This window comes from Aspergillus japonicus (assembly GCF_003184785.1).
Source record: "Aspergillus japonicus CBS 114.51 unplaced genomic scaffold BO86scaffold_16, whole genome shotgun sequence".
Taxonomy (NCBI): domain Eukaryota; kingdom Fungi; phylum Ascomycota; class Eurotiomycetes; order Eurotiales; family Aspergillaceae; genus Aspergillus; species Aspergillus japonicus.
Genome location: NW_020291653.1, coordinates 335,086 through 357,759, shown reverse-complemented (window position 1 = coordinate 357,759; position 22,674 = coordinate 335,086). Strand labels below are relative to the sequence as shown.

At 53.8% G+C, this 22,674-nt stretch overlaps 9 protein-coding genes across 9 annotated transcripts; 4 read left to right on the top strand and 5 right to left on the bottom strand.

The window, feature by feature from the left end:
• Positions 1–1,028: 1,028 nt before the first annotated feature.
• Positions 1,029–3,503, bottom strand: erf2 (palmitoyltransferase ERF2). Its single transcript, XM_025669787.1, has 3 exons — positions 2,042–3,503; positions 1,873–1,981; positions 1,029–1,818 (listed from the first exon to the last, which is right to left on the bottom strand). Exons 1-3 carry the CDS (start codon positions 3,007–3,009, stop codon positions 1,072–1,074), a joined length of 1,824 nt encoding a protein of 607 aa, XP_025528984.1. The 5' UTR covers positions 3,010–3,503; the 3' UTR covers positions 1,029–1,071.
• A 15-nt stretch (positions 3,504–3,518) lies between these two features.
• BO86DRAFT_447397 (uncharacterized protein) lies at positions 3,519–4,841 on the top strand (the record flags this gene model as incomplete). The annotated part of the gene is made up of 6 exons (XM_025676584.1): positions 3,519–3,556; positions 3,802–3,878; positions 3,955–4,130; positions 4,199–4,242; positions 4,454–4,655; positions 4,730–4,841. The coding sequence occupies 6 exons, from the start codon at positions 3,519–3,521 to the stop codon at positions 4,787–4,789; spliced, it is 597 nt and encodes a 198-aa protein (XP_025528983.1). The 3' UTR covers positions 4,790–4,841.
• Positions 4,842–5,245: 404 nt separating this feature from the next.
• On the bottom strand, positions 5,246–8,324 carry pmt1 (protein mannosyltransferase 1; the record flags this gene model as incomplete). Its single annotated transcript, XM_025673556.1, has 5 exons — positions 5,246–5,773; positions 5,843–7,303; positions 7,363–7,646; positions 7,699–7,988; positions 8,059–8,324. The coding sequence occupies 5 exons, from the start codon at positions 8,322–8,324 to the stop codon at positions 5,246–5,248; spliced, it is 2,829 nt and encodes a 942-aa protein (XP_025528982.1).
• A 1,102-nt stretch (positions 8,325–9,426) lies between these two features.
• On the top strand, positions 9,427–11,218 carry BO86DRAFT_299857 (putative pre-mRNA splicing factor; the record flags this gene model as incomplete). The annotated part of the gene is made up of 3 exons (XM_025667437.1): positions 9,427–9,517; positions 9,578–9,631; positions 9,708–11,218. Coding segments are annotated over 3 exons (1,656 nt in total), but the record flags the coding sequence as incomplete, so codon positions are not given.
• An 849-nt stretch (positions 11,219–12,067) lies between these two features.
• On the bottom strand, positions 12,068–14,796 carry BO86DRAFT_61002 (guanine nucleotide exchange factor SEC2). Its single transcript, XM_025677501.1, has 3 exons — positions 14,480–14,796; positions 13,769–14,411; positions 12,068–13,703 (listed from the first exon to the last, which is right to left on the bottom strand). Exons 1-3 carry the CDS (start codon positions 14,485–14,487, stop codon positions 12,261–12,263), a joined length of 2,094 nt encoding a protein of 697 aa, XP_025528980.1. The 5' UTR covers positions 14,488–14,796; the 3' UTR covers positions 12,068–12,260.
• A 1,689-nt stretch (positions 14,797–16,485) lies between these two features.
• On the top strand, positions 16,486–17,736 carry BO86DRAFT_388298 (DNA-binding protein). Its single transcript, XM_025671819.1, has 4 exons — positions 16,486–16,750; positions 16,879–16,964; positions 17,026–17,036; positions 17,182–17,736. Exons 1-4 carry the CDS (start codon positions 16,727–16,729, stop codon positions 17,463–17,465), a joined length of 405 nt encoding a protein of 134 aa, XP_025528979.1. The 5' UTR covers positions 16,486–16,726; the 3' UTR covers positions 17,466–17,736.
• coq4 (ubiquinone biosynthesis protein COQ4) lies at positions 17,670–18,974 on the bottom strand. The gene is made up of 2 exons (XM_025671818.1): positions 18,694–18,974; positions 17,670–18,564 (listed from the first exon to the last, which is right to left on the bottom strand). Exons 1-2 carry the CDS (start codon positions 18,923–18,925, stop codon positions 17,912–17,914), a joined length of 885 nt encoding a protein of 294 aa, XP_025528978.1. The 5' UTR covers positions 18,926–18,974; the 3' UTR covers positions 17,670–17,911.
• Positions 18,975–19,120: 146 nt separating this feature from the next.
• On the top strand, positions 19,121–20,981 carry BO86DRAFT_60785 (uncharacterized protein). Its single transcript, XM_025677500.1, has 6 exons — positions 19,121–19,418; positions 19,497–20,114; positions 20,215–20,269; positions 20,353–20,415; positions 20,474–20,585; positions 20,650–20,981. Exons 1-6 carry the CDS (start codon positions 19,254–19,256, stop codon positions 20,966–20,968), a joined length of 1,332 nt encoding a protein of 443 aa, XP_025528977.1. The 5' UTR covers positions 19,121–19,253; the 3' UTR covers positions 20,969–20,981.
• On the bottom strand, positions 20,664–22,639 carry BO86DRAFT_388293 (ketopantoate reductase family protein). The gene has a single exon (XM_025671817.1). The coding sequence runs from the start codon at positions 22,344–22,346 to the stop codon at positions 20,994–20,996; it is 1,353 nt and encodes a 450-aa protein (XP_025528976.1). The 5' UTR covers positions 22,347–22,639; the 3' UTR covers positions 20,664–20,993.
• Between the last annotated feature and the right edge of the window lie 35 nt (positions 22,640–22,674).

Below are 22,674 nucleotides of genomic sequence, written 5' to 3'. Positions count from 1 at the left end.
GTTCTGACCTGAGGTAGGCTGTGTACGGGGAAGATGCGTGACTGATTCGGGTTGATGGAGGCCTTGTCACCAGGAGTGAACCGTATCAGAACTCAAATATCGCCCGGATCATGATAAATCCCGCAAGAAAGAACCACGGCGCAGAAATCCCAGCTGGTAGAAACGGCGGAGGGCTTGGATGGGGGGAGGGAAAAGGGCGAGGACGAGGGCGAGGGAAAGGAGGAAGAGGAGGTGCGGAGAGGGTTCGAGGAGGAGTTATCCGTCTTATATTAGGTATTCTCTCTCACCAGCCCCGAAAGGACGGCGCCGCGGAATGCAAATGGCTCAAGAAACAAACCCTCCCAGCGTAATTTTAGTCCACGGTCTCTTTCTGCTGCAGACTCTTTCTCGTGCAGGCGGAGTTTTACGTTTCTTATAGCCATTATCCCAACATTACTACATACATACTTCCATGTCATGCCGCCGGACTACGTCTTATGCGGCGGCATTACTTGCCCACCTCTCTCTCTTTTTCTTGCCAATGGCTTTTTTTTTTCGACGCTTCTGTGCATCGCATCTTCGACAAGCATTAGTCGTTTGTAGTCTACCTGCACAAATGTATTCGTCTTATTGTACATATAACCCTAAAGATCGCGTGATATCAAGTTGGTCCGGGTAAGCGGAGATATGCATCGTGAGTAAAGGTGGTGTGCATCTAGAATAAACAACAAGGAAAAATATCTTGCAAAGAAAGTATAGCCAAGTGATGCTTCAGATGAGCTACCCGCTCGAGCATCCAGACATATCAGAGAAGGAGGAAAGGGGTATGTAAAGCTTGAAAGTCAAGACGCCGGATGATTCAAAGAAGGGCTGTGGAAAAGGTGCAACAGGCATTACATCTGCAAATAGTCTTGAGGCAGAGAGAAGAAATTGAGGGGGGAAAGAAATTCAAAAAGGAACAGTCTACCTACGGGGGGACTGTAAGTTGTGTCATGAAAAAAAAAAAAAAAAAAAAAAAAAAAAAAAAAAAAAAAAAAAAAGAACATGGAGCCGACGGGACCAAGGCAAAACGCAGAGTCATAGATGAATGCCTCATTCATGAGGTTGCGAAGAAGGGACTCGCTGCATCTCAATGTCGGGCTGACGCTCAACATGGCGAGGAAGGTACTTGCGCTTTACAGTGCTCAAGCGCTGGTCACCCGCGTTGTAAGTTCTCTTAAACTGCATGTAGGTCGGGGGTCGCGGTCGCAAGAGCACGGACAGCCAATTTCGGATAGCATTGCCTTGCGTGAAGGGACGATGACGATCAGCCTTGGCAAACTTGTGAGAGTTCAAGTATTCTCTCGTTGTCTCGCCCCGGCCAACCAGGAAGATGTGATACGTCCATAGGGAAGCAGGATACGGCGCAGCAATTGCGCCATACAGCACCATGGCCCAAGGCACTCTCCATTTGTCAATCGCCGAGCCGAAACTAATATGTTCCTGGTTGCGGTATACCATGATGTGGGCGAGACTGGCACCGAGTAGGAATAATGCAAGTAGTGTGGAGGATGCCACGAAGGTTAAAAAGTAGCGATAGTTGCGCCGGCCCACACAGTTGTTGAGCCAGACACAATGATGATCCAGGGTTTCGATGCAGTTATCACACACCCGGCAGTGGTAGCAGCGCGGCGGCCGCCAGATACAGCAAGTCTCACAGTATTTGACGGGGACATCCATGGCTGCGACGTCGGAAGTCGCCAATTTGACCATCACCCAGTCATTAGTTGGCGGGCCTACTGCCAGCGGATCCACTGAAGGGTCTGGTGGAGGCAGCTGGTGAAGATTTCGTGGAATTATCTGGAACAACAAATCAGCATACGAAAGTGTAGCGTGTCCTGGAAAGACTCTTACCCCGGGATCAACCACCGAAGCATGGATAAACGACGAAAAGCATAAATAGAAGAGGTAGGCAAACAAAATCGGGATGGCAGGGGAGATATGATGCCAAAGCCAGGGGGCCCTATGCGCATCGCTGTCAGTCAAGACTATATCAGGATACTCAAGAGCCAGGATTTCTTACGAATATGCGAAGAACAGTGCCGAGGGCACGACCACGAATATTCCAGTAGCAATATTGACGGGCTTGTCCCTTGAGTTCTGCAACCTCCCGCCGCCAAAAAATATCGTGTTGCCGACAAAGTACTCATAGTTCTTCCCCAGTCGACTACGCTTAGTGGTTGGGGGCTGCTTCTCAAGCGACGCAGGTGTCGACCCGGCAGAAGACAGCCTCTCGTGCGCGCGATCACGAGCTTCTTGCACATGGTTCCTGTTCTGCAGCGAGAGAAAGGAGAGAGGCGATCTTTGAGGGGCATCGGGAGCATTCGGACTGCCGTGGTCCACGCCTAGGTTGAGATGTGGCGGCTTGAGCTTGTAAGCCCTCTCCCTATCGTGGATAAGCTTTGCACTCTCGCCTATGCTCCTCCCCGTCGTATTGCCCATCGGGCTAGCATTCGACGCCGTACGGTCGGGGATGATAGGGTCTGTGAATTCGGTGCCTCTTGAAGGCGGGGGCTCTTGATCTATGGGCGGGAGAGAATCTCGATGCGCGGTGCTATTCGAGACTAGACTCTGCCGGTTCTGGCTTCCGTGCTCGCCCCATTCTTCTGAAGTGTCCGTCGTGGTTCCTTTCGTCATCGGACGACCTCTATGGGCCTGAAGTCGCTGGGATGACATCGGACGAAAGAAGCCCTGCGCCGTTAAGGAAGGAATATGAGATCGACTCAGTCGACTGCCAGAGCTTCCGGGCCTTGTCGTCGTCTGACTCGTGGTTGTGATGGAACTCCTTGCGGGTGGAGGGACTCGTCGGGATACAGACGGTCGCGAGCGTGGAGGTTGTGATGACATAGCAGTGAAGGCTTGGGAATTCTCTCCGTCGTCCGAAGCCATATCGGTGACTCGCGACGATATTCCGCCCACGGAGGGGGGTCGCGGTATACCTAGCGCATGTTGCGCTGGCGGGGCATTCGGCGCATCGCTGGTCTCCGACATTGCTGAAAAGAGAAAAGTAGGTTGTTTGTATGGCGTGGTCAATGATCAGGGTCCCGTCAGTCAATAGCGCGCATCAACCATGTTGTAACCAGACAGGGGTAAAAGAAGATGGATAGATTCGATAAACTAGATACCGGGGACCGGGGACCGCAATTCTTCGGGCATGAGTATAGAACAGGGTCGGATCAAAGTCGAACTTAAGAGGGTCTGAAGGAGTGACAGAAAAAATATCGTAGATTGAAGTAGAAGGGATTGAATAATCGGAAATGAGCGTAAGCAACCTAAAGAGAGAGCACTGGCCGATTAGTTTCGCGGAACAATTAATTTCGAGTTATATCGGGGGGGTGGGAGGAGAGGGCTTGGGCCAACCCCTGTCCAAGGTAAATGAACCCAGGGCAGGAAAGTCGTAGCACCGAACAAACGGACCTGGAGGAGGGGATGTAGAAGGGGATGGAGAGAAGGCCTTCTTAGCAACCGGAGCCCATCATAGTACGATCGCAAGGGCGACCATGACCTTCAAATGGGAGAGGAGGGATGGGTGTGGGCTGTAAGGATGCGTATAAGCGTCACGGGGGAATAGTCAAGGTAGAAAGGGTAGAGCCAAACGGTCGCGACCGGGCATGGCGGCCTGAGGAAAGAAAGTCGAGGACGTCGACTTGCAGTGCCTGCCCGGGACCGACCGCCCGACCGTATGACCGTAAGATACTCCACTCCGTCACTGCTTGCAGCCTCACGGTAGCCTGACAATTTAGGCGACACAGCACAGCTCAGCTTAACTACCAGCTGAGTCAGCCCTTCCATTAGCACCAGAAAGTCAAAATCCCGCTGGCCAACGGGATGTCACCTGATGATGCGCCGGCAACATCATCGTCCGACACCCACCGATTCTCAACCCACCCCCCCCCCAAATCAAACCCACACCTCATACTCTCCTACCCCAACAAGGGCTGATATACATTCAATTCCCTAAACCCACCACCATGTCCTCGATCGCTGCCATGGCCTCTCGCCGGGCTTTTGCCCGCCAATCCCTCCTCCGCGCTCCCCAGCGCCGCTTCCAGTCCTCCAAGCTGGAGCAGGCCAACCTCGACAAGGCTCCCAAGCGTGACCCCGAGCTCTACGTACGGCAATCATCCACCCTCAATTGAAAACCGGCGGGCCAATTTTCTAACCAGCATTACTCCTTTAGGTCCTCCTCGGTGTCATGTCTGGTGCTTTCCTGCTTGCCGGATGGTAAATTCCACACACACCTTTTCCCTCCTGTCCGCACGACACGAATTCGCTTTTGCAAAATTGGGCCCTCCACCTCGTCCTCCTCCCGAGGTCTATCTATCCTTGTCACAACCCAATTTGCATTTCTCCACCACTACCCCGATCAAATGGTCAATTCCTCAGTGTTGCTCTTTGCTAACGGGTTGTACTTGCGATCTTCGCAAATAAACAGGTACTTCGGCCGCAAGCCCACCTCCGTCACCTCCGAGAGCAACGTCCGCATCGGCGAGAGTGCCATGCCCTGGGAGCAGGCCGATGCCGAGGGCAAGGTCTACAAGTACCAGTACCACCCCCACGGTGACAAGAGCCAGCCCCTGCGCAACGCTCCCAGTGCCTTGAACACTGTCATCGTCCCCAACGTCACCCTCCCCGCCGTAAGTAGCAGCATGCATTGCATTCCCACGTTCGCCGATTCTCGGCTTGATAAGATCTCGGGTCTGGCATTGAGTTCCTAAGGTCACTAACTCTGTCGCTAGGACCTCCACGAGCGCTTCAACAAGTACGGTAAGGAGGAGTGGGACTACTGAACGGTCCGCCCCATGCGGAAGGATTCGATTGATAGAAGTTGAGGCACATCGGCTCTGACCGCTGTACACTAAAACTTGTGTGTGAAGATGTGAAGATTAGAGTGGAAAGTTGATGTGGGAAAGGAGAGAGAGAGTTATTGATAACAGCTTTGTGCATAGTTTTTTTTTTTGACGAGATTCTTTTTTTTTGGAAGACTATCGTTTCTGTTCTCGTTTCGTTTTACAAATACCTGATCCTTTAACAGTGTAAAACGTAATACAATAGTAGAGTACTTCATTCATCTCGCAAACAGGTTTTCATGTACAAAAGTCACATCTCGTTAGTCCAATGAGCAAAGGTTACTGTCGAAGAAAAGTACAGGAAAGTAAATAAGCAGAGCTAAAGATCGGATGAGAATACAAACAACCCCCAACTAAATGCTCCAAGTCTATTTCGTTCAAGATTTAGTCGCCTCATTCACTTCACTGGCCGGCTTGGGGTCCGCGGTGCCCTTCCGTTCCTCGGAGCTACCATGTCCAACTACTGAGGCTGGACCTTCCTCGACATCTTGAGGCTGATGTCTCTGGATAGTTTCGGGGTTCTGGCCCTCAACATCCGGATGCGGCGGAGCAAACTCGATCTCACCGTCGACCATATCAACGAGATGACCCTTATCCAAGCGGGTCGAGGTCTCGTGTCGCGTCTCGAAGGACACCTTCCCCTCCTTCCTCAATGAGGCGACGAGCTCCTCGTCCAGGATGTTGCCATCCTGATCACGGTATTCTACTCGTGCCTTGGTGCTGTGACGGGCCCGAGGCGTAACCGCAGGCTCTTGAGGCTCTTCCTGAAGAACTTTCTGGGCATGCTGTTGAGGCGCATCCTGAGGTGGGGCCACAACGGGAGGGACCTGTGGAACAGATGTCTCCGTAGGCGGAATAGCCATGTTCGCGTTACTATCAACGTACTGAGTCACGTAATGGCTAAGCTAGGGCGGTATGTTAGTCATGGCACCGTGGAGTATTAAAGCTTCCCAGCCCGAGATTAGGGTACCTACATCGGTGTAGAAGGTGTTGCAGTCAAAGTCCCAGGTATCCAAGAGCTTGACTTGTCTGCAAGCTTCCTGAGTCCAGGGGTTGCCGTACACCAAGGGCGAATAAATGACGAAGGTGAAGATGCTAAGGGTAAGGAATAAACCAGCCAGGATCTTGCCAATCACAGGCTTGGATGGCAAGCCAAGCGATCTAACGCGATTGGCGATGAAGTCGAATTCCTGGCAGAGTGCCATGATCGCAAAGTACAGCGCCGGGAAATAGTGGTGCAAGAAGAGCTGCCGGGCCATGAGATAGAAAGGGAAGTAGTGGAAAGCCCAGCCGAGGACAGTGGTGCCAATCTCGTAGTCAAAACGCTTGAAGTTAACGTTGCGATAATCACCGCAGCTCCGCTGCCAACGGAGGACAGAAACGCCCTTGAAGAGGAAGTAGACTGCGATAGCCACGGTCGACGACCACCAAATAAAGGGGTTACCAAGGAGGTAGACCTGACGGTGGTCCTTGCCCCAGAAGTTAATACCGCGGAGTAGGGTAGGCCACGATGGAGGGCGAGAATCCCAGGCGTGCGATTCCGTGAGACCGGCATTCGTCACCCACATCACCTTCTGTAGTTCGAAAAACTTGCCGAAGAAACCAGGGTTCTTGTAATTAACCTTCTCCGCGTCTTCAGCCAGCATCGGGTGGTTGTTGGATTCAATATACCAGACACTGTTTGGTAGCGTGGCTCCCCTGGCGCAAGTCACCTCCTGCTGATCAAAGCCCCACTCAGGAAGCTTGACCTTGTGAGAGAACAGAACGCAGTTAGTCATGACGTGCACAAGGCGGAATTTGGTTTGGATTGTTCGAAGCCGCTTCTTCGCTTCTTCACCATCGGACATCGACTTGACGATCTCAACGCGGAAGAGATCATTTGCGTCTCCAGGAAAACCGTCATATCCGTATGCCGAGACTTCAAACTGCCAGTCAACATCAGTCACAGGGGGTCGCTCATCGTGCGAATGGACTCGCCGGCGGGTGACAAAGTGGTTAAGTTTGATCGTAGCGCCGTCTTCGATGTATTCCGCGGTAATGTTGTCCCAAGCCAGAGGACCTTCCACGGTTCCATAAGGACCCAAGGGCTGTGTCTGGTTCTCGAGAATAAAAACGTTGTTTTCGTCCTTGTGGGGGTAGAGGGTAATCTGTTGCTGCTTGCTTCCTGTAGGGTACATGTGGTTGTGAGAGTGCAGGTAGCCTCCCTGTGTGTTGACGTGGCGCAGGGAGACACGAGAGCCGAAGACAACGTCTGCAGGAACGTCCTGCATAGATTTCGAATTCAAGGTTGCCTGGAATTCCGAGGACATGAATCCGTCTCCATCTCCAGGGTTGACCAAGCACAAGAAGTGGATTGCGAACATCCCGCAATAGAAGGTCAGCGGGATGACGATGAGGCAGAAAAAGCGGGCAAAGAAATGCTTGAACCAAAGACGCTAGAAAACAAAGGATATTAGCTTCTCTCAAAGGCGGAGCATAGGGTTCCATGGCATACCGGTGTGACATTGACCGTATCGCCGAGCAACACCCAAAGTTGGAGAACAGTGAGCGATCCAACCCACGCAACGGTGAACAAACCGACCCACTTGACACTCAGGGTAGCACCCAAGGCAAGACCAGACGCGACCAGCCAAAACCACCAGGGTCCACGGAAAGCATGCGATGGCCCCATCTCATGCTGATTGGTGAAACATGTGAACGACAAAGCCGTGAGCGCGGTGAAGAACACCAATGGAGAATCCAGGAGAATCAGACGCGATTGAGTAATTAGACCGTTTTCTGAGCCGAGTTAGCAGGCATCATCCAACCGCCACTGAGAGCCATCACTCACCGAAGATGACAACACCGGCGCCCAGAATAGCTGAAATAGTGCGGCAGCCCGAAGCCTTGAGAGTTAAGAACATCAACGGAACCGTCAAGACACCCAGAATCGCGGGAAGCATCCGCATCGCAACGTAAGGCACCCCGGGCTCGAGGTAGTCCTTGCCAATGTCCTTGAAGTCGAACTCGCCATCGAAGCCTGCAAGCCAGCCAGCCAGTGTGAGGAGAAGTTTAGCAAGCGGAGGATGGACATCCATGAAAAAGCGGCCTTTGATATATTTGGAGGCGAAGCCACCGAAACTGTGGATGAGATTGTCAGACGGGAGTTGTTCTAGAAGCTATGCGCAATGGTGATAATCTCAAGACGTACTGGACTTCATCGAAGACAACGCTGGAGGGCTGGTAGATCCGGAACAGACGAACAACCGCAGCCACAATGGTCACCACGACCAATGTCTTGTAGTCGGAGGCGGGGAGCTTGAAGATGTTGTTGTCCGTAACACCTTCCGAGGCGTAACTGGGTGCCCGTACAGTCACATTTTTGCGACTTTTCGGACCCGGAGAGCGACTTGAAGAGCGTAGTTGCGACTTTGGTGGAGGGTTGACCTCCAAGGTGTTTTTAGATTGAGACGCCATTGTTGAGGCGCTTCAGTTGGTAGGGTCAAGGAGCGGGGAGGGGACAGGTTCAAAGGGTCGGATTAAACAAACAATAACCCGATTAGATCATCCAGATATTGCTGCGGGCGAGCGAAATGACGAAAGCCGTGCAATCACTGGCTCCAACTCCAGGAGGGAGCTTGCGAAAAGAAAAAGCCCGGCGCTTGGTAAAGCAGGGATAGACTTGAGATAGGAGATAAAAGGAATAAAACGAGGAGAAAAGAGATCAATGAACGAGTGTAAGAATTAGAAAGGAAGAAAGGCCATGACAGCGGGGAAGCAAGAAAAGTAAAGGAATGGGGTGGTGGTGAGGAGAGGGTGGATGGAGAAGGAGGGCAAAGACAAGACAACACGTGTGGGACGATTAGGGAGGCGGGATGAAAGCGTAGTCGACCGGTTTGAGGCCAGATCGTCGGGAGGGAGGGTAAGTCTAGCTGTGTAGCAAGAGTAGGCTAAGTAGACTCCGTAGACTACCTAAGTAAAACTGCCCGTCAGCAAGAGAGAGCGACAGGGAGAGAAACATCCATTGAAGAAGGCTGAAGCATGCAGTTCCGATCGGTGGCTGGCCTGCTGCGGCGGCTGGACCCTCCTTCCGCCCCGATGCAAACAGTACGTACTACGGAGTACAGTACATGTGCATAGTAAGACTGAGGCACTGCCTCCCAGCCAAATGGGGGCGGCAATGATCACTGATCACGAGTCTTTGTTTAGGTTGTTTTTTTCCATACAATTCTAATTCCATGGCAGTTTCATCACTGTACTAGGAGGTAAGTATCCATGATGTATCATGGATGGCCTCGGACCTCGACTCACCTGGCACAGGAACCGTTCGTCCGCTTTAAGCCTAGACCCCCGGGCTCCCGTCAGCCAATCACCCTCCATCTCTGCTAGCCGCGCGGATCCTCTCACCAACTTCACCGCCCGCGCTTCGTCAGTCCGCAGCAACCGCCATCCGCCGCGGGAAGAGACTCGCTATAGATGAAGTCCAGCCCGAAAAGGACATCCCGACGCCCGCAAGTCCTCTCTCGCATCTCGGATTTCTGTCTTTCTAACAGACTGATCTCCCCTACCGGCTTGAATTATGGCCGCCGTTAGTAATGGAAGTACTCCGTTACCAGACGATGTGAACAAACCCCCCGAGGGTGTGGTTTTGCCACCCAAGGATATTCGAGGTCAGTCCCAGCTTCGGCCAGAACCCGTCCGCAAGTATTCACGCTGACCTCTCTCACCAGCCATTGTCGAGAAGACCGCTGGATACGTGGCTCGAAACGGTCCCGTATTCGAAGGTAAGGACTAGCTCACCGATTCCATGGCCCTCAAGCTCCAACTCCGACTTCTAACACATTCCCGCCTTTTCTCCAGATCGTGTTCGCGAGAAGGAGCGAAACAACCCAAAGTTCTCTTTCCTCAACCCCGACGACGCATACGGCCCGTTCTACCAATGGCGCCTCACAGAGATCAAGGAAGGGCGAGGATCGACAGCGCTCGCAGGTCGTCCCGGCGAATCCACCGCGGCCGCGGAGCCTGAGAAGCCCAAGGGCCCCCCCGAGCCCCCCGAGTTCCACTTCTCCGCCCGCATGCCCATCATCAACGCGCAGGATCTCGAAGTCGTCAAGCTGACGGCCCTGTTCGTGGCCCGACGGGGCAAGTCCTTCATGACCGCCCTCTCCCAGCGCGAGGCCCGCAACTTCCAATTCGACTTCCTCCGCCCGCAGCACAGTCTCTACTCGTTCTTCACGCGCCTCGTCGACCAGTACACGATCCTGCTCCGCGTCGAGGGCATCGACGCCGCGACGACGGAGAAGAAGCGGGTCGGTGAGCTGGAGCGCAACGTCCAGAACAAGTACCACGTGCTCGACCGCGCCAAGGAGCGCGCCGAGTGGGTCAAATACCAAGCGCAGCAGAAGCAGGAGAAGGAGGAGGCCGAGGAGAAGGAGCGCATCGCCTACGCCGAGATCGACTGGCACGATTTCGTCGTGGTCGAGACCGTGCTGTTCACCGCGGCCGACGACCAGATCGATCTGCCGCCGCCGACCTCCCTCAACGACCTGCAGTCCGCCTCGCTCGAGCAGAAGGCCATGATGTCGCTCAACCCGCTGCGCATCGAAGAGGCCATGCCCACCGACCTGGACGCCTCCAACTACTACAACGCCTACCCGCACCCGCACTTCCCCGACCAAGTCTCCCAACCGTTCGTCCCCGAGCCCGTCCCCGTCCAGCACACCGCCGGCCCCATCTACCCGCCCCACGTCGGCCTCCCCCTGCCCACCGCCGCACCCCCCACGGCGCCCGCCGCCGCGCTCACCGCCGCGCACCAGGAAGAGGAGCGCTGGATCCGCGAGCGCATGGAAGCGCGCGATCAAGCCGCCGCCCTCAAAGCCAACGCCACCGGTCAGCAACCACAACAGCAGCAGCAACAGCAACCCATGCGCATCCGCTCCGACTACGTCCCGCGCGCGCAGGCCCGCCGCCAGAACGCCGGCGGCGCCACCGCCCTCTGCCCCAACTGCCACCAGCAGATCCCCGTCGCCGAACTCGAGCAGCACATGCGCATCGAGCTCCTCGACCCCCGCTGGAAGGAGCAACGCGCCAAGGCCGAGTCGCGCAGCGCCACCACCAACCTGTCGACCGCCGACGTCGTCAACAACCTCAAGCGTCTCGCCAGCCAGCGCAGCGACGTCTTCGACTCCTCCGTCCTCCCCACCGACGGTGCCGCCGCTGCCGCGGGAGCAGCAGCGGAGGATGCGCGCCACAAGAGGATGGCCTTCGAAGGTGCCCACGGGCAGGGTCCCGTGCCCGTCGGCCCCGCGGGTGGCCCGCCCAATCCGCAAAATATGAGCGTCGAAGAGCAGATCCGACGGATCCACGAGCGACAGGGTACTTACCAGCGGTAGCGGCTGATCCACCAAACAAAAGAGGAGTGGTATTGCGTATCATAAAGTTGTTTTTGATTGCTACACTTGCGGGGCAAAGCCCCCACCCCCCAATCGGTGCTAAATTCTTTCGATTTCACATCTTTCCTTTCTCATGGAGGCGTTTATTCTTTCTGTTTTCCGTTTTAACTTCTCTAGTTCCCATATTTTCTGTTGTCGGAGTATGTATAACTTGCCTCGCTGGTATTTTTCTTTCTGGATGCGAGAGACGAGACAGCCTATCCTGTCGCAAATTTCATGATCAAACAAATCCCCCTTTGATGCAGTCATTCGAGCTACTACGCGTGTAAGATGTAGACTACACTAGAAGATGTTTATGCTTGATGCTTGATGCTCCAAGTAATAAGATCATCATAGATTGTAATATGTGCATGTGGAGAAGCTCGTCAGCCCGTGCTTCGGTATCATCCATCTCGTATACCACACCATCCTGTCACCATGTATAGAACGGTATCTAGTACCAACAATGAAGCAAAGAAGAGAATAGAACGAGAAGAAGACAAATAAGGTTGAAAAAAAGAGAACAATCTTGGAAGAAGAAAATGAAGGGGAAACGAACAACGAAGAAGCAAACTCGAATGCAATGTCATGGTTCATTCGCGGCTCCTTTCTGCGTGATCAGGAGTTGCGCTCGGCAAGGTAAGACAACGGCGTCTGCGAACCAGACGAAGGAACAGAAAAAGAAACGAATATAGGATATTATTTATACAGGGCGGAAGGGCAAGTTCAGCAAAAATTAAGAATACATACCATGGGCTGCACTTGCTCCGAATCATGCCTGAGGCAGCAAAACGACGGAATCGGTGAGTGATTAAGCAGGCAGCCACACGAGGAAATCTTCGTGGATGAAATGAAGAGAAAATGATATATAGCAATTGGATATCGAACACGGGGCTCTGAAACGCGAGAATGGAAGGTCGACACCATTGTATCCGTGTGTTCGGTGTCCACAGGTCTTGGAAAGTAATTTGGGTGCAATGAATCAGCAAATGCCACTCTTGGTTGCAGGGTGACTGATAACAGTCTCCTCTATATGCACAGAGGGTTGGGGTTCTTCATCAACGTGGGCGATCTGGGCGATGTCCGATGGCCCATCAATTTGTTCATGTGTATCATGGAATAGTTTTTCATGGTCTTCGATATCCGTGCCATCATCAGGCACCGAGACAGTCACTGGAACCTCGACGTCGGCGGGAGCAGATACGAAAGGGTCCTCGCTGAGGGAGGTCTTGTCCTGCAGTGCATCATCAACCTCGTCGATATTTCGAATTTGCAGACTTGCGTGATCAGCCTCGGGCGTAAGGTCTGGCAGGCTTTCTTCCGGTCCGTCGACAATCGTCTCTAGAGGAATTTCTGCTGCACTCGAGAAACTCTCGTGGTGTGCGTGGTGTCGGTGCGACTGGTTGAATAGTGGAATGATGCCGCCACCAATTCGGGACCAAAACATTCTTTCCCGCAATCTGATAGTCTCATCCCAAGCTTCCTTCTCCTCTTCGGCATCCCCGATCCGAACATGCCCATCGAGAATCAGGCGAAGATACCCTGTAAACTCGCAGCATGATCGTACCTTTTCCAAGCAAAGCACACACAGCGGGTAGCGCTGGGCGGTCTCGTTATCGGAAGTGCGGAAGCGATGAGTCCTCTCGTTGATGGAGCCGGTCCTGCGTTCGCCACAGAGTGAACATGGGAACTCGTACCGCTTAGCCGACGAAGGCATAGGCTCAACCAACAGACTACCCTCACAAATTCCACCCAATACAGACCGCCGAGTTAGCCAAGAGATCCCGGGAGCGGCATCCAGTCGCAGTGTTGGCTCAATGTCTTCCACAACCACCCGCTTGTAGAAACGAGTTTCCTTCAATGGAATGTGGGAAGTGACTGGCTGAGGAGACGACACGCTCCCGCTGGGAGAATGGGTATTGGATTTCGCAGGCGACGAGGACGCAGAGCCGAAGCCGCCAGTGCTCAGACTAGCTAGGCTCATGACATTCAACCCGGCGTAGGACCCACTGGTGGCACGACTCGGCGGCTTGGACAGTCTCGACGTGGTGAACAGTTCTCGGAAATCCTCGTACGCTTGTATATCAGTGCGACAAACAGCCTTGATCAGGTGTGGGAAACTGGTCGAGGGGCCCGGTGTGATGTCTTCCACTGCGATGACATCCTCGGGAGCAGCCGAACTGTCCATGTTCTTTCTGATGGACGGAGGTCGCATGGGTGCAGCTGGAGAGGACGGCGCAGTTGAGATGATGGTCCGAGCATCAGCATCGTCCTTGGCGACGTTCATTCCTTGCAAAACAGATTTCAATTCAGCAAGTTGCTCCTGATGCGATGCGAGGAGTGCTTCGGTATCTTTGACCTGAGCGCGTAATTGGTCGTTCTTCTTTTCTACCGCTTCCCGCTCAAGTTTAGCGGCTGCGACCATCTATATTTAGACAAACATGTCAGCACATGAGCTGGGACAACAGCATACATTGCTGGAGATCTAACCTTGTTGGCCTCCTCAAACAGAGCGGCAGTCAAAGTCTCTAATTCTTGTTCAATGCCCTTCTTCTCTTTCTCTGCTAGCGCGCGTTGGGCCTTCTCTTCAGCCAACGCGGCCTGTAGGCGCAACATTTCGTAGTCGACATCGGCCTTCTTAATTAGTACTTGCTGTTCAACGTCGCGCCGGTATTTTTCGTTCTCCGACTCGAGAGAGCGAATCTTTTTCTGAGCTTGCTCAAGTTCCTGGCGGGTGGCAACTAAGCTGTCATCTAACGTGGTTTGGTTGTTGATCGCCTGGACAAGCTTAACACTTAAAGCTGCGACTTCATTGCTGAGATCGGGGTGGTGCGACTGGGTGGTGGATGCGGTTTCCGAGCTTTCCGCGCTGCTCGCGAGTCTCGGATCCTTAAGCGTATTAAAGTTGGTGTCTGGAAAATTTCCCACACTGGATGATCGGACTCCGGGAGTCGGTTTCTCGGTGACAATTTCCGATAAATCGTTTGTCGACCGCGCTTTCGTAATGGTTCTGTCGGGTGACAGAGACCTATTCTCGGAGGAGAGGGATCGTCTGTGGCTGGTCGGCCGCGGGAGCATGTTGGAGGGTGAGAGGAAATTATGACGCGTATAGTAAGTGTGGAAGGCGATGAAACTGTGTCCGACAGTTAGTATTGTTGTCTGAGAGTTTAGCGAGATATTGAACAGGTTGTGAAGACATACTCGGCCATGGTGATAAGAGAAGCTGCGGGTCGGGTTATTGAAGATAGATGGGGTATTACAATGATAGCGAGGCGGGTTTCACAACCACGTATATAGCAGGTCCGGGACTTCCCATCTGCAACTCCTCACAGACTCAAGAGAGCGTAATCAAGATCTATGCATGGGACAAGTGAAGTAGGGGATGGGAAGTGCAAGAGTAATGCAACGTCTCCGCCAGCGCGCAGCGTGGAGAGAGATCAATTAGTCGAGCCACGACGCATTGAGACTGACTAGGAAGGAACGGGAATTGAGAGGCGCAACAAGAATCGCTTGATGAAAGAAAAGACAGGAAGAGAGTGTACGAAGAAAGAACAAGTGAAGGAGAGTGAGTAGAAGCGAATTGAGGGAGAGGGGGGGTGGAGGAGGAGGGGAGGGGGAGGTAGGGTTGGTAGGATAGAGCCGGAGCAGATGACGATAGAGGCGGATCGGGGAATCAGGGCGTGATCAAAAGGAAGGGTGTGGATATTAGAGTCGCGGATACTACCCCTCTTTTCCTCCAGGTGGGCGTTGATATTGTTGGTTCGTATCAAAAGGGAAAGAAGAGGGGAAAAGAAGAAGCAGAAGAAGCGTAAAAAAGCGAGGATTGAATTAAAATTTCATATGATTAAGGATTAGGTTAGTGGGCAAAGGTGATTGTGAGAAGTTTGAGGAGGCACGGAGTAGTAGGTAATGAGTACGGATAGACAGACACTTGACGGACCGACGGACTGATGGGCACCAGTACTGTCTGTCTGTACAAGCACAAGCACAGCCCCGGCGGCGCCTGAAGCAAGCCAGAGTAATTGAGGTAATTACGGTATATTACCGGTATCGCCGCCCGCGGTCAGGCGGCCACTCGAAGGACGGTTAAGGATTTTTTGGCAGCGTTAGGAGCATTAGCTCGGGTGGCGAGTGTCGTATATCTTACGCTAATTACGGAGAATACGCGGAGATACCTTCCACCCACCCAATCACACCCTCAGGCGCTTAAACTTCAAGTTGTCGCGTCAGGCCGATATCTTTGCCCGTCATCTGTGAGTGAAGCTTAGCAAAAGGAGATTACCAGATGGGAAGGTCATTCTATGAGTAGCTCCGAGTCGATCTGCCCCCCAAGGAGAAACCATCACACCTCCATGACACCTCCAAAAAAACAACCCTGCACTGGCTGGAGACGGATCTGCCGATAGTAGTTGTACTCCGTATTGTACTTACTCTCCTGTAACCGATCTTCGTCTCCTTCACTGCATTCCGATTTATAAATAACTCGAAGCCACGTTCCCTTGCCGGCTTCTTCGGTTTCCGCTCCGAGGGTGGTGTGTGTGTGTGTGGTGATCTTGATACAGACCAGCGTCTCGCAAAGGGATACCGGAGTGAGTGGCTGGGCCAGGAGGGGGCTTGTTCTCACTGCACTTGCCTCTTCTTCCCCTTCGACTCCCTCTCGCCCTAGATACTACTAGTCAGTACTTCGTACCCTGGCCTCGATGCAATTGAAGACCCGACCCAAAAAATTGGTGACCCATTGTCGAGGGTTGGGATCGAGCCGGGTTGCTTTTAGCCTGGCCCTACCGGACAATCTCAACCCAAAGCAGTGGGATTGTCAGTGCTTCGGTGAACTGAGGATGACTGTGGTCTTGGCAGAGGATGACCATACGTGCAGTCGAGAATTGTCTACAAGTACAAATAAGCAAACAAGGGAATTATCAGCGTCTGAGACATTGGAACCTTAACTGACCCTTGGTTGAGGCCCTGATCGGCAGAGAGCCCAGCTGTCACTACTTTTCATGTAGCCATTGCCAGGCAATCGAGCCGACTTGCGGTGTAATCGTCCCAATCTGGCGGGATCGAAGCTGCATTCCCTCCGCCATTCTATTGATTTCCTGATTGGGCAATGATGGCCTTGCGGATGCCTCATGGCGCCCCGCCCCGGGAGGGGGGGGGGGGGGGGGACGTTGTGGCCTGGGTGCCTGAGGCATGGAGCTATCATCAAGGTGGGGGTGGAAACTTCCATCAATAGCAGATGCATGAGCGGGTTTCCCTCCATTCCCACTGTGCATAATCTTTTCCAACTTTGGGTTTTTCAATCTATACAATTTTACTCTAAGATCTCGCAGCAGAGATCGTCTTGGTCCGAAGATCTACACCGGAAATTCCCCGAGCAGACTGCACTGATCAAGGAGAAACCCCCCCCCTTTCCCACAGATTGTCGATCCAACTTGACCAGCAGCAACCATGGCCGACGCAGAGTTGGAAGAGGTCAGTATGCCAGCCTCATGCTTCCGACCTTTCGATCTTCCCCCATCCGTCAATCTATTGCCATAGTCGACCTCGTTCTTTTTGGTCAGTGTAGCATTGATCGACCCTGACACTAAAACATGTAACAGATCAGACGGGCCCGCATGGCTCAGCTCCAGCAACAGAGCGGTGGTGCACGCGGCGGGCCAGGTGACGGCCAAGAAGATCAGAGAAAGTACGTACTCCGTACAGCTATCCACATGATTGGAACCACTAATCGCTAACTCTTCGTCAAGACAAGCTGAAGGTATGCGCAATAGCAATCCCAAATCCACCTGCGACATATGAAGAGGGCTAAACCTGGAGCAACCTCCGCGCCATGTTCCCTCCTCCACCTCCGCCCACCACGCTGCAAAGCAAACGACTGTACTCACTATAACATTCCCACCTAGCCGACCGCCGTGCCTCCATCCTAAACCAGATCCTCGAACCGGAAGCCGCCGACCGCCTGGGCCGCATCCGCCTCGTCAAGGAATCGCGCGCCATGGACGTGGAAAACCGCTTGATCATGCTCGCGCAGACCGGCCAGCTGCGCCAGAAGGTGTCGGAGGACCAGCTGAAGCAGCTGCTCAACGCCATGGCCGAGAACCAGCGCAAGGACGAGGAGGAGCACAAGATTGTGATCTCTCGGCGCAAAGGGGGCTGGGACGACGACGACGATCTGTTGGACTTGTAGAGGCGACAATAATCTCTGATGTGATGAAGTGTTCTTAGCGAGAGAGACGTTTGACGTCCGCAGGTGATGATGATGGATGGTCTTTTGCAGTCTCTTTTATGATACCTTTCGCCTGCTTCTCCTCTTTTCTCCGCCCCGATCTAAGTCCTGGGTGAATCATCCATGCATGCGCTTGATGTTTGGGTTATCGGCTCTGAAAATGGTTCGATATCAAAGGCTACTCTTATACCTGCGTGGTGCGTAGAGCCTGCTTGACTTAATGGGTAACATCATGACTATTGAGTCCTCCTTCACACCTTGATGTCAACCCACACGTAGATCCACCAACCAAACCAAGGGGTTCTCTAAACCAGAAATCAATATATCCATGCCATGCAATACAATAATATACACAGGTATCACCACCACCAACCTAAAACCGAACCCAGAAACAAACTCAACCCACACTACAACCCAGCCTTCGCCGCAGCCTCCTCCTTCTCCCTCTTCTTCTGCAAGCGGATCATCCGGCGGATCTCGCGCATATCCGGCGGCCGCTCGATGCCCAATTCCTCGCGCAGCACGCCCACATCCTTCTCCAGGATCTTCTCCCAGTACACGTTGATGAGCTCCTTACTCTTCAGGCCACTCTTGACCGCCCACGGCAGGTAGATCTGGAACAGCCGCTCGCGCTCGGCGGGCTTCAGGCGCACGGCGGCGAACAGGCTCAGCCCCGTCATCGGGAGCAGGGTGTTCAGGAACTCGAAGGCCTTGAGCGCCAGCTCGCCCTCGACGAAGATGGGCAGCCCCGTGACCGCGTGGTAGAAGTCGTGGCACTCGCGGTACCGCTGCATGACGTAGGCGCACTCCGGGTCGTCGATGTACTGCACGGAATCGCGCGTGTCCGGCGACACGCCCTCGCGGTCCAGCCACGTCGCGTACGTCCGCCCCACCGTGTTCTCCGGCAGCGTGCGCAGGTAGCCCATCTGCAGCGTCTGCGAGGTGATGCGCGGCCGCTCGCGGAGGATCTGCCGCCCCGTCGCGTCCGCGAGCATCGCGTCGCGCAGCCGGTAGATGAAGTAGGGGGTCGCCGTGGCTTCGCCGCAGGTTGCGATGAGATCTGTGGTTGTGGGTTGCGTTTTCGTGGTTAGTGTGGGGAATTTGGGTTAGAGGGGGGAGGCGTGATTGGGGAGAGAGGAATGCGGAGAGGGCGCGGTGAACGATGGCAAAGGGAAGGTTGCAAGCGCACCAGCTCTTCGCGGGTTGATGAGAGCTCCAAAAGCAGAGCCCACGGCCAACGCGCCGCGCTCGAAAAAGGTCAATGGCACATGGCCGGGATAGTTTGGCGGAGGACGGTTCCAGGCGGAGAAAGACCGCGCGGAACGAGACTGGAGGGGCACAGGAGCTGCGATTATTGCTGTGGCAAGGAGGTTCAGCTCCCGAGCGCCGAGGGCAGCGCTGCGCTTCCCGAGGACAGACATCTTGGAGGTTCAAAGAGACACCACGTCGCACTGGACTCGAGCTTCGTGGGGGGCAGTGATCGGTCGAAGTAGATGCAAGTGGTACGATTTCGGGGAGATTCCGGATAGCGTGAGTGGTGGGTCTGGCGTGCCGTACCGCCTGATAAAGATCGATAAGATAAAAAAAAAGAAGAGACCTTCCTTTATCGATTGGGGGTGAGAGCGGGTCAATTTCCAGATTATTTGCGACGCAGCCGCATTGTCACGACCGCGAGGTTCAGCAAACGGGAGCCCCAGCTAGCAATATACTACTTCTCAACATAGCCATCCGATTGACCAGGTTACAATTATGTCCAGCTCGACAATTGCAAAAATGCGACCCACCTGGTGGCCCGGCGAACAACATGAAGCATTTACCGAATGGGCTCTATCCCAAGGCATCCTCATCAACGGAGTCAGTCCGGCACGATTCCCAGGCCGAGGACTAGGCATGATCGCCACACGGCATATAGAAGTACGACAATGCACACAATACTAAACCAACAAAGCCGCTCGCCAGCCATACACTAACATCACAACCCCACCAAACCAGAAAGACGAAGCCATCGTAACAGTGCCGCACGAAGCCATGCTGACCCCCTCACGGATCCCGACCTCCTTCTCCAGCCGATTCCCGGACGGAACGCCTACGCACGCGCTCTACGCCGCCTATCTCACCAACGGCGACCCTGCCGACCTGGAACCCTACACCCTCTGGCGGCGCACCTGGCCCACCCGCGCCGACTTCGAAGCGAGCATGCCCATCCTCTGGCCTGCGTCGTTCCGGCGCGCAACAAACTCCGAGTACTCGTCGTCGTCGTCGTCGTCATCGAGACTCCCCAGACCCAACGTCCCTCGCAAGACCGTCGCCCTCCTCCCCCCTTCCATCTCCGGCCAATGGACCACGATCCCGACGCAGCCACGCGCGCACGACTACGAAACCACGCATCAGAACCTCCTCGCGCACCAGGAACAGCGCCTGCGCAGGGACTGGGATATTGTGGTCGCCGTGTTCCCCAACACAGACTGGGACCAATTCACGTATCATTGGCTGATCGTCAACACGCGGAGCTTTTTCTACCTGATGCCCGGCCAGGAGCCGCCGGAGGATCGGAATGATGCTATGGCCCTGCTGCCGTTCGCCGACTATTTCAATCACTCGGATGTAGCGGTAAGGTTGAACATTCATGCCTGCACGTGTGTGTGCGCGGGTTTTCGAGTTGTGCTGCGGGGTGGGGTGGTGTGGCTGACTTTTTGGGGGGTTCCTTTAGTGCAACGTCAAGTTTGACGGGCATCATTATGTGTTTCGCGCTGCTAAGGAGTACGGTATGATTTAACTATCTCCTCGAGCTATCTGCCTTGATGGGTTATTGTGGCTGAGTTGTTGATTGACTGTTGTGGTGTCGCAGACGAAGGGGATGAGATCTATATGAGCTATGGCCCCCATCCGAATGATTTCCTGTTGACTGAGTGTGAGTATCCGGCCCTGAACTTGCGCGTCTCTACGCCTTGGCTAAACTCGGTTTCTAGATGGGTTCTACTTGAAGGAGAACGAATCTGAGACTCTATATCTCGATGCCATTATATTCAAAGACCTCAGCCCTAAATTACAGGAGGAACTGGATTTTCATCAGTACCTGGGGTGTGTATATTGCTCCTGCTTCCATTATGATGCAGATCACCGGCGCTAACCCGCCGCCGATCAGGAACTACCAACTCACAGCCGGTGGTGTTTGCTACCGGACCGAAGTCGCCGCTGCGATCACATATATGAGGCCCAAGGCCTGGCAAGATCATGTTCTCGGTTACTCAAGTCAGAGTGTGGATGAAAGGAGATCCGCAGAGGTAGTTCGAAGCTGGATTGGCGCATATATCGAAGAGGCAAATACGGCGATTCGATATCTGGAGAGTGTTCTGCCCGGTGAGAGCGACCAGTTCCGTCCAGAAAAGGTACGAACGCTCCTGAACCGGTGGAGACAGATTGAACAGCTCTGCTTTCAAGCCCTAGATACGGTTTCCTGCTAGGACTATACACATGGTTGAGAGGAGGTTATTTAGTAGAACGATCAAAAGGTGGAAGCATCCTGCGGTCTAATTCGGATGTTCGAGCGCTTCGAGAATCCTGTTTTTGCCCATCCGCGGGGACATCAATGGGGATTGCAGAGATTTCCTTTTGTCGGGCCTCATATGTCTTTCCTTGTATCAAGGCTTGAATCAAGTAGTTCATCACTGGTTTGACGCCGAGCTCCTCGCCTCTGCGCACGATGTAGCCGTTCAAGAACTGAATTTCAGTTATCCGGTTCGCATTGATATCACGCAGCATATTACTCTCCTGGCCGGCAGTCCTTTCGGCAACTTGGGTGATCATGCGGCGTATGCGCTCCGGGCCAAAGCGGACATCCATGCCAGGAATTGCCCGAACCTCGGGCAGAGCGGCGATTATGCTACAGGTTTCGAGTAGGAGGAGGCGCATCACACGGGTGAAGTGGTAATTGTAAAGAGTAGCACCGTTTGTAAATCCCATGAGCGCGGTCAGCGGCTGGAGAACGGATTGGATCGCGATTTGCTCCAGCTGAGTCAGCAAGAGATCGGTCGGGGCTGCTGCAGTAGCGACGAGTGGCGCGGTGGTGGTCAGCATGCGCATGAGGTACCTGGTGGAATCGGCCCAGCTTTGCGTCCAATAGATCTTGTCGGCCTCAGCTGGAGACAGTCTACCGTCTTGCGGGGGAACCCCTAATACAAGTGTGCCCAGCTGAGCATGATAGAATTGAAACCCGCGCTTTCTCCGACGAATGTAATGGGTGAATACTCCTTGCATGAAGTGCGGGCGTGTCTCGGGGTCCGGATAGCAGTGTCTGTTAATTTCTTCCATCGTGCCTAGGCCGTCTGAGAGGATCAGGATCGTCGAATCGGGCGTCAAGCGATGCTTGATCGACTCCACGGCCAGGACAGTCCAGTTCGATCTGACAGGGATGATTACACACTCGATTTTCGAATCATCCTCTTGGAATTGCACGGTTCCGCGAGCCTCAGGTTCCGCCGCGCCAATAAAGTCGCCGTCAGATTCGAGCGTGTCATCGTTTCGGTCCTCGACCTGCTCAGTCTCCGGTGGAACCGAATACCAGGTATCCTTGCCCCGCCGGACGTTCACATCGAAGCCGGTTTTGATGTCCTCCAATCCATTCGCTTGCAAGCTTATGCTCTGTTTCGCATCCATCCAGTTTTGGTAGGAGTCAAAATCGTTCAGCAGCAGGGTGATAGGCGGTACAGACCGTCGACTTGCTAATGAGTGAGCAATAAATAAAGCGCCATTGTCACTACCCACGATATGTATGCGTCCTGAAAGCCGATGTTTGGACCCGCCGTTGCCCGATTTCTCTGGCTCAGTGGACGGGCTGGACATGAGGCAACTGACAGTAAACTGCCGAGCTCTGAATACCGGTGAGACGCATGATTTATATAAACCAGTCCGCCACAGCGGACTGCGTCCAAATATGTACGACACTTTGAGAAGTTGCCGCGAAACAGCGGTCTTGAGAAACCGGGGGGCCGGGGGGTGTACCCTTTGTGGGAATGGTGGTCGTGCTCCTCCCTGAGCGACGTATGATTTGCAGGCGATATCTAGACAGTGAGAATTAGGGATTTCCGAGCATGACAATATCAGCTGAGCCTGTCAGCAAGTTTTGTAAGAATAGAAGATGAAAGGTAAGTGAAAGATGCGAAGGACGTAA

What these genes read in the sequence shown, in the direction of transcription:
- erf2 (XM_025669787.1), bottom strand. Translation starts at nt 3,009, where the DNA reads ATGTCGGAGACCAGCGATGCGCCGAATGCCCCGCCAGCGCAACATGCG. An exon ending in GCACTGTTCTTCGCATATTC is followed by an intron (nt 1,982 to 2,041) that starts GTAAGAAATCCT and finishes CGATGCGCATAG; the next exon opens with GGCCCCCTGGCTTTGGCATC. An exon ending in CTTCGGTGGTTGATCCCGGG is followed by an intron (nt 1,819 to 1,872) that starts GTAAGAGTCTTT and finishes TTGTTGTTCCAG; the next exon opens with ATAATTCCACGAAATCTTCA.
- BO86DRAFT_61002 (XM_025677501.1), bottom strand. An exon ending in TGTTTGAGGAGGCCAACAAG is followed by an intron (nt 13,704 to 13,768) that starts GTTAGATCTCCA and finishes GTCTAAATATAG; the next exon opens with ATGGTCGCAGCCGCTAAACT.
- BO86DRAFT_388298 (XM_025671819.1), top strand. Translation starts at nt 16,727, where the DNA reads ATGGCCGACGCAGAGTTGGAAGAG. An exon ending in CCGACGCAGAGTTGGAAGAG is followed by an intron (nt 16,751 to 16,878) that starts GTCAGTATGCCA and finishes AACATGTAACAG; the next exon opens with ATCAGACGGGCCCGCATGGC.
- coq4 (XM_025671818.1), bottom strand. Translation starts at nt 18,925, where the DNA reads ATGTCTGTCCTCGGGAAGCGCAGCGCTGCCCTCGGCGCTCGGGAGCTG. An exon ending in CATCAACCCGCGAAGAGCTG is followed by an intron (nt 18,565 to 18,693) that starts GTGCGCTTGCAA and finishes CCACAACCACAG; the next exon opens with ATCTCATCGCAACCTGCGGC.
- BO86DRAFT_60785 (XM_025677500.1), top strand. Translation starts at nt 19,254, where the DNA reads ATGTCCAGCTCGACAATTGCAAAAATGCGACCCACCTGGTGGCCCGGC. An exon ending in TCGCCACACGGCATATAGAA is followed by an intron (nt 19,419 to 19,496) that starts GTACGACAATGC and finishes CCACCAAACCAG; the next exon opens with AAAGACGAAGCCATCGTAAC. An exon ending in TGATTTCCTGTTGACTGAGT is followed by an intron (nt 20,416 to 20,473) that starts GTGAGTATCCGG and finishes CTCGGTTTCTAG; the next exon opens with ATGGGTTCTACTTGAAGGAG.
- BO86DRAFT_388293 (XM_025671817.1), bottom strand. Translation starts at nt 22,346, where the DNA reads ATGTCCAGCCCGTCCACTGAGCCAGAGAAATCGGGCAACGGCGGGTCC.